At 39.9% G+C, this 8,578-nt stretch overlaps 1 protein-coding gene across 1 annotated transcript; it reads left to right on the forward strand.

The window, feature by feature from the left end:
* The first annotated feature begins 853 nt into the window (after positions 1-853).
* On the forward strand, positions 854-5,851 carry LOC106604742 (zinc finger protein ZIC 3). Its single transcript, XM_014199719.2, has 3 exons — positions 854-2,129; positions 3,034-3,197; positions 3,568-5,851. Exons 1-3 carry the CDS (start codon positions 1,139-1,141, stop codon positions 3,751-3,753), a joined length of 1,341 nt encoding a protein of 446 aa, XP_014055194.1. The 5' UTR covers positions 854-1,138; the 3' UTR covers positions 3,754-5,851.
* Positions 5,852-8,578: the final 2,727 nt, after the last annotated feature.

The raw sequence follows: 8,578 nt of genomic DNA on the forward strand, positions 1-8,578 counted from the left end.
CAATTACTGCCATCTTTCTTTCTGTCTTTTATTCCTGCGTCTTACACCCAATAGAGCTTTGCAAAAAACCGACCCCCTCCTTTCTCAAGCGGCTTCTAGAAAGCCACATTTCGGATCTCTGCCAACTACTTTCATGTTCACAGTTAATAAGAGACAAAATGCTCAGATAAAAAGATAGATGGATAGATGGAGTAAACATGAATTATTTCGTGTTACACATGTATTTAAAAAAGTAAACTATTCAGACATGTAGGCAGGCTATAACCAAACGTTTACAAAATGATGTCCCCACCAAAATGCACCAAATAAAGTGTTATGTTTTTGCATAGAAGCTGAATTGTGTTTGTTGGTTAAACAGCATGCTTGTGGTATGCCTGAATTCTACGACATTAATAAAAAAGAAAGGCCTTGGTCATTATCTGAAGTTTGGATAATGGTATACTTTTTCCTAATGTTGCGAGAACCCCATTTTCAGTAACTTTGTTTCATTTCATAGCCTACAGACCTATCTACAACACACATTTGCAATGACTATTGGCCTCTGGTTTAATATTTACTGCTTATAATGGTGTTTATCCAACTTCTGCAACAGTTTCTGCGTTATAAGACCGAAAATAAATAAGGCTCATGCTATTGAAGCGAGAGTGCTCCGATGCCTTACCTGAAAAATAATGCCTGCACTAACCAATCAAATTAAACCATTGAGACGAACTGCCATTTTCAATAGCAAACCGTGCCAATCAACAGACATCTAGCCAATTAACTCTCTTCTTTGGCGTCACGTGCCAAATGGGTAGCTGGGCTCTCATTGGGCGTCGTAGCACTGCCTCCCGAGTTCATTTATGTGCAGGGAGTGAGTGATTGACTTTATCAGTCCAAGGACATCATTCGTCTGGAAAGGGGGGGAAGTTTGATCCTCTTTCTCACGGATCCCAGTTACGGGAGTTTTTCTCCTCGCTCTGTAAGCGAAGGATTGTTTTTTCGTTGTTTTGGTGTTTTTACAGTAAAACAAATCTTATTCTACGTTTCAACGCACTGAAATCGGGTTCCCGTTATCCGCGGTTAGAGTGAGCTCCACTAACCTGGGGTTTCAGTTCATTTTTTCTTTTATTTCGTTTTCTAAGTTCATTTGAGCCCAATGACTATGCTCCTTGACAGCGGTCCGCAGTTCCCATCGCTAGGAGTGGGGGGTTTCGGAACACCGCGGCACCATGAGATAGGGAACAGAGACCCCGGTTTGGGACTCAATCCCTTCGCTGATTCATCCCACTCCGCAGCTTTCAAACTCAGCCCAGTGGCTCACGATATAACCTCCAGCCAGACTTCAGCTTTTACCCCGCAAGCCAGTGGATATGCTGCTGCCCTGGGACACCATCACAGCGGACAGGTGGGTTCGTACGGCGGGGGACCTTTCAATTCAACCCGGGACTTTCTATTCAGAAACCGTGGCGTTGGAGAGTCTGCTGCATCGAGTGCCCAGCATGGGATCTTTGCCGCTTCTGCTGGGAGCCTGCATGGACCTCCTGGAATCTCCGATAACCCTGGACATCTGTTGTTTTCAGGGCTCCACGACCAGGGCGTGAGCCACACTTCGCCAAGCGGACATGTAGTCAACAGTCAAATGCATCTTGGTTTACGCGGGGACATTTTTGGAAGACCCGATCCGTACCGTCCGGTCTCCAGCCCTCGGACGGACCCCTACGGCGCTCAGCTCCACAACTACAACCATCCAATGGGGATGAATATGGGGATGAATGTGCCGACACACCACGGTCCTGGGGCCTTCTTTAGATACATGAGGCAACCCATAAAGCAAGAAATGTCCTGTAAATGGATAGATGAGAACCAGATGAACCGACCCAAAAAGACTTGCGAAAGGACTTTCAGCACAATGCACGAGATGGTGACGCATGTCTCCATGGAACACGTTGGCGGCCCCGAGCAAAGTAACCACATTTGCTTCTGGGAGGATTGCCCGAGAGAGGGGAAATCGTTTAAGGCCAAGTACAAACTTGTGAACCACATTCGCGTGCACACTGGAGAGAAACCATTCCCCTGTCCATTCCCTGGTTGTGGGAAAATTTTCGCCAGGTCGGAAAATTTGAAAATTCACAAACGAACACACACAGGTAATTACTATCGTCAAGTTTGCTGACAAACAACAGCCACACGTTTAAAGTTGCCTATCCATAGGCCTGTTGTTTTCATTGTGCATGGGGAAAAGAATAGACCGAGGCGAATTTTGTTGAGAGGTTGTTGCATTTTATAGAGTAATGCAAGAACGAGTGAAGGCCGCAATTTGGTTTGTATTTTAGGCTGGGCTAAGAAATATGTTGTAACGAAAATAAAATGTGATTTTACGCACTGAATATTGCATTTGTTGAACGCTCGGGATAACCTAATTCACATCTCAATATCAAACGTGCATATGTTGATGTATTGTGTGGACATATTTCTCGATTGGAGAAGCTATCCTGCACGCTATCGAAGGTGTTGATCAAGTTACATTGTGTGTATTAAGGGAGAGACAGACACATACTTCCCCCAAACTAAAGTGTGAGAGAATTAGCTTAACTAGGCCCACATTTAGACGGACACCCCTCAGTGTGGTTTTGTGAGTCTGGCCCGTTAGTCCTTGTTTACTAGGCTAGGCTATGTGCTACTCCATCCTATTCAAATCAGTGCAGCAGTGGGGTTGTAACATTGTAGCCTATTTAAACACACTACGACAAAGCACACAACAGTAATATCAAAGTCTATATACTACATCAAACATGCCTATAAGAGCATTCACTGGTCACTATTTGTGCACGTTGATGTGTAGCCTAACAAATGCAGGCCTGTATTGAACATATCATGCATGCTGTTGCTATTCACAGTGCACTATTGTTATTCACAGGGAAGACTTCATCGATGGTGAATCAAGCCAGCATCCCTATTATATCTTGCATAGGCAGGCCTATGTCGGTATGGTAGGCTTATCAATCCACTGTGTATAGGGGTTAATGAATTGTGCTTATTTCCATCTTGCAGGTGAGAAGCCGTTCAAGTGTGAATTCGACGGCTGCGACAGACGCTTCGCCAACAGCAGTGACAGGAAAAAGCACATGCACGTGCACACTTCGGATAAGCCTTACATCTGCAAAGTGTGCGACAAGTCCTACACGCACCCCAGCTCTCTCAGGAAACACATGAAGGTAATTAACGTGTTCATTTCACCTTAAACACACAAACACAATACTCTCCCTTGACCAAGGGCTAATCAAAGGATCAGCGCCCAAAAAGCATCACGTTTTCTCTGCTGTCTCACTGGTTTGGAATGTAATAGAATAGCATATTTATTTCCCAAACATTAGGCTACTACTTGTAGGATAAGTTAGAGAAGGAAATAGCGCAGCAATGCATTAGCAATTTGATAGATCAAAGGGTAAGGTGTATTGACTTAAGCTGAGTTGACTCGTATTGAGTGTGTGCAACATATTCAACGTTATTCTTCACGCTATAGGGCCTATAGACATACAAATATATCATAGCAACTCCTCTTGTTTTATTGTATTATTATTACAGGTACACGAGTCTCAAGGTTCTGAGTCATCTCCAGCAGCAAGTTCTGGATATGAGTCGTCCACACCACCAGTTCTGGTATCAGCGAACACTGAAGACCCAACAAAAACACCACCGTCAGCCGTGCAAAACACGTCGGGGCACAGCGATGCAGGACTGCCACCCAACTTTAATGAATGGTATGTTTGAAGTCATAACCATGCTCTCAATGTGGATCAAGATTAAGGAAACCTTAAAAACCTTAAAAACTTAAAAACACAAAATTGGATTGGAACAACACGAGGAGATGAGAGCAAGCCAGCAGTAGCAGGCCTCATCCTTTCTCAGGATTGGGGTTTGACTTTTATTCCGAGTTCGAAGAAAACAAATAAATCATAAATAATGAAATAATACTTTCTAAGAATAAATAAAAGTTTTTTTTCTCCCTTTTTTAGTTTACAGATTTCAAATGATTCTTTTATTTTTCATTTTATGTATTTTCTCAAAATTGTATTTAAAAATAAAGAAAAAGGAATAATATTTCACGGTGTTTTATATAATGGTGACACACTACAGTCGCCTTTCAATTGATTGTTAAAACTTCAGACAGTCTTAAGAAACGTGCCAAAGTCTTTGTCTTGAACTTGAACAAAAAATAAATCATAAATAAATATATACTCGTGAATGTATTTCCTTGTTTGATGGGGTCGAATCTGTTGTCAATGTCTGTTTTCAGGTGGAGAAATGTGGTATTAGGTTACGATTGTTACCGTTGAATATAACGTTGCCTTTTGTTAATAACGTTGTAAATACATATCCATGCTGCCATATTTATCAATTTGTAATTTAATTATGGGTATAAGTTCTGAAACTTAAAGATATTTATGGAAATGTTTTCTAACAAGACTGTACAGATTTGGGTCATAACCAACTTAACATTCAACAAAGTGATCAACTCTAAAGCGCCAATATTGCGATTGTATCTTTTTTTAAGCAATAAATGTGTCTTATTTGGATCCAAGATATCATCTATATAAATATGATGAATTTGTCTATATGATGCCCATTTTTCCATCACTTATTGTTTAGCTTGTGAGGCCATTGACATGTGAATAATCAATTCTGTAAATCTGAATTGTTATCAAGTGAGTTGGCAAACTATATAAAACGGTTCTGTCCATATCCCTATGGTCAAATTAACTTTTTTTTGTGTATTTTACTTTGATAGAATCAGAGAATAGAGCTCAATTGTAGCATAATGTCACTACACATTCGAACGATCCATCAGCTATTGCACCCGTCGCATTTACAGATGTTATAGCTAGTTCATTCATGAATTCCAAACCAAGGTGACAGTATTTAGAGTATTTCAAATTCGGGTCAAATACCCAAACATATGAGCCAGTATGGCAGTCCTTCATAGTTCCAAAAATGTCTTTGTGCAAGTAGGCCTATGTTAAAATGTGTGCATCGGCAACAATGGAACTGTCACAACACAGTATCTTCAAAATAAAAGTGTTTTTGTCTGTCAGCTTGCATTGTTTTAAATGTAATTCTTCTGTGAAACTAAGCGTGTTATTTGTTATAAGTACTGTGGTGTTGCATATAGAGAAGTTTGATTACACATTTGCTTGTTTTGTGTGAATAAGCTGTCGAGAAAACATTTTTGTGTGAACAAAATTTAGTCTGGGAACACTAATAGATATATGTGGGTTGGGGAAAATATGTTCAGTGGCACAAAGAGTTACAGCATTGCATTGTAACCTATTTTCAAGAATTGAATCTTATGCATACCACAAAATATATTGTGCTTATGAGAACGATTTCAGACCACCAGCACTACAAAATGTAAAAACAGTACCTCGTAAGTGACAGTGATAAATAAAATACGTTTATTTAAATAATTTAAGGAATATATGTTTTATATACTATTTTCTATACATCAATTTAAAAGAAAAACTTTTTTTCTTATTCCCACAACCCGTATGCCCCATGTCCTGTCAAAGCAAATTTTTTGATGTATAAACGCAGCTAGAATGTGATGTTGTAACACTTTCTGGGAGAAATGGGTCACGCTCCAAGTTATTCCTGAAAAGCAAAATGTTTTACTGATGAACTGTGTCACTGTGCCACAATCGAGGCAAACGATGATACAACAGCGAGCCTATTTGTTATTTAGCGGAAAGAGGCAAAGGTTCCTTATACTTTTTAAAGTAGGCTATTGTTTGTTGGTTTGTTTGTTTTACCAACTATTTATGAAGAAATGTGAACATACATTTTGACTGAAATAAAATAAATGAAAAAGTAACAGACTGCGACGTTTAACATTCTTTGTCATTGTTGTATTACTCTCTGCTAAGATCATATATACATTTTATTTGTCTTCGAGGCTGTGAGACTCGGCACTTTACTTGAACTTGACACTGAGGAAGGCGCCATCTTAGCATCTTGTTTCTGGGGCGAGAGAAGGACAGGAAAAGTTATCGACTGTAGCCTTCTTGGTGCTTTTTAAAAAGGAGGTGCGATTGGGGGAAACATTCGCCTGTGGGAATGAAAGTGCCACTTAAATGGGATCACAACGTGAGAACTATCAAACTAACAACTACTAAAAAGTAAGCCAAGAGAGTGAGTCAAATGAGGACATAAGCTGGCGCGAAAGTATCGTCATACAGCATGCTAGTCAGGCTGCCAAATGTAACCACTGAGCACCATATCAGTCGGTTTAAGCATGCATTTTCTGAGTGCTGCTGACCGTTGACAATGTATGTATGGCCCACTACAGCGAGAAATAGTTTGAAAAACGTTGTAGTAGTTTATAAGCTGAGGAGTCTCATGAAAGATTAATTGTATGTTGGCTACTTCGCAAATATTAAATCATATAGGCTATCAAACTCAAATGAATGAAAATAAGTAATCATGCTAAACAACTTTATTTGCATTAACCAAAAACCCTTGAAACAAGATTTGTTTACCAACTGGTAGGCTAACGTCTGCATTTTCATCTTCAGTAATAATGCGGGAGGCCTATTGTGTTTGAATCATGATTTAACTTGTGATGATTGTAGGCTATAATTGTAAATTAATGTTGTTTGCTATAAGACGTATTTACTGCGCAGTATTTTGGGCCCAACCCCCACAGAATCTACCCCCAATTCGGGGCCTGCCCTACCCCCATCTTCAAATATAAACAGATTTAACAATTTATTCAAATTCCGTTTTCCCTCCTCTTGCGCAAGCGCACTTTTGTATTTCACAGGGACATGTTTTTCCCTTACCCGTGCAGTTCAAGTTCTTTCTAGCGGACCCCATGACGTCAAAAAATGGGACAGGCTTTCCCTGCAAGTAGCTCTGTGAAACAGAACGCTCACGAAAGCTGAACCACGCATTTATGACGACGATGATGGCATAACGGAAGAATAGCCTAACTCACACCTTATGCAGGCAAATATAACCGAATAGAACCCGATAACTCCAAACATAATCGTGTTTTGAGATGATGAGAAAACGGGGTGTAACCAAAAGAAAAACATGAAAGGCTCCTTTATGAGGATTCTCAATGGGATTAGAAAGCACTGGCAGTCACGTGGTAGGAGATGTGAAGCGTTTGTCTGACAGTGTTGTTTGTGAATACAGTAGTAGGCTCTATGTATGTGGATAGCAATAATATGAAGTGTTCATTCATCTCGACATATGGACGGGGATATATTTGGAACTATAGAACAGCTTTGGCACCGGGCGGCGCACACCATCTCTCCACGACTCTAGCGCTCACAGTCACAGATGAGCTCACATTATATTGGGAGTAGCCTAGTCATTTTGAAGAACTATCCTGGCCATAATGGGGAAACAACAAACTGGCAAACGTCTGCATAAACTGTTACGATATTATTAATTGAAAACTAAACCAACCCACCCCTTACCCTTCCTCCACCAATCTCAATCTCATAGCATGTGCTGGCTAAGCGCGGAAGCACCGTCTATAAGAGGATAAACCGATACAAGCAGGTTGCAAACGCTTTTTGTCACGCAACCGAGTTTGTGATCTTAATAAACTAGCTGGGTAAAAGATCTCGCGCAAGGCATGCTGAGTGAGCGTGTATCAGAGTTTGGGTCTGGCACGCAGTGCCATAGAGGTATGTGGAATTTGGAAGGCACAGCACGGCTGTTTAATATTATGAAAATGATTTTAAATCATAATGGTGTTGGGTTCTCAGTGATACAATAAAGTTCAAGTGGTCAAAATATCTAGGCCTATATGCAGTTGGGCCAAATCTTGAACTGGTCTCTTTCTAAACTTCTGCAGTTTAGAAAGACAATCAAGACAAGACAATCAAGGTCCAACATCTGTTTTTGTTCTGAAATAAATAAAAAATACAATAATAATCAGATTCGTCAGAACATGTAAATGGATACTTAGTTGTAAATAATTTATTAGGCCTACTACGTTTTTTATTGAGTGATGCTGTTGTGCATGAAGAAAAAAAACAAATGCGCCTTTACAATAATACAACAAAATGTAGTGTTAGAGCCTTGAAATGCCTGCCATTTAAAAAAAATAAATGTTTATTTCAAGTTTCTTAAAGTTCTCAAATCAGTGAAAACAATGCTACCTTGGGACACTATTACGCATACGCGTAATTAGCTCCTTATAACCTCAGATTGATTTAGTATTCGCGTTAAATGCCACGCATTGCAACAATCAAAGTAACACTTAATAATATCATTAGCATTTGCATACAGACTAACAGTCATCAGAGTATTACCTAGCTATGGCCGATCACCATCGATTTGCACGACCATCATTATAACCTGCTTATCAATTACTGATGCTTATTTCACCTGCAGATCGAGGCCTGTTGATTATGCATAGGTATTCACTGAGAACCGTAATCCAGGATGTGTGCCTTTTCTTTTTTTCTCGGACGTGTTACATGGCTTTTGTGATGGTAACGAGGTGGTACAATGGCATTGTTATTTACTTCAATGATTCCTAAATTGAACATTTAGAAATATTTACATTTCCAATTTATTTAGC

The sequence above is a fragment of the Salmo salar genome, chromosome ssa05, assembly GCF_905237065.1.
Source record: "Salmo salar chromosome ssa05, Ssal_v3.1, whole genome shotgun sequence".
Classification (NCBI taxonomy): Eukaryota; Metazoa; Chordata; class Actinopteri; order Salmoniformes; family Salmonidae; genus Salmo; species Salmo salar.

What these genes read in the sequence shown, in the direction of transcription:
- LOC106604742 (XM_014199719.2), top strand. Translation starts at nt 1,139, where the DNA reads ATGACTATGCTCCTTGACAGCGGTCCGCAGTTCCCATCGCTAGGAGTG. An exon ending in TCACAAACGAACACACACAG is followed by an intron (nt 2,130 to 3,033) that starts GTAATTACTATC and finishes TCCATCTTGCAG; the next exon opens with GTGAGAAGCCGTTCAAGTGT. An exon ending in CTCTCAGGAAACACATGAAG is followed by an intron (nt 3,198 to 3,567) that starts GTAATTAACGTG and finishes TTATTATTACAG; the next exon opens with GTACACGAGTCTCAAGGTTC.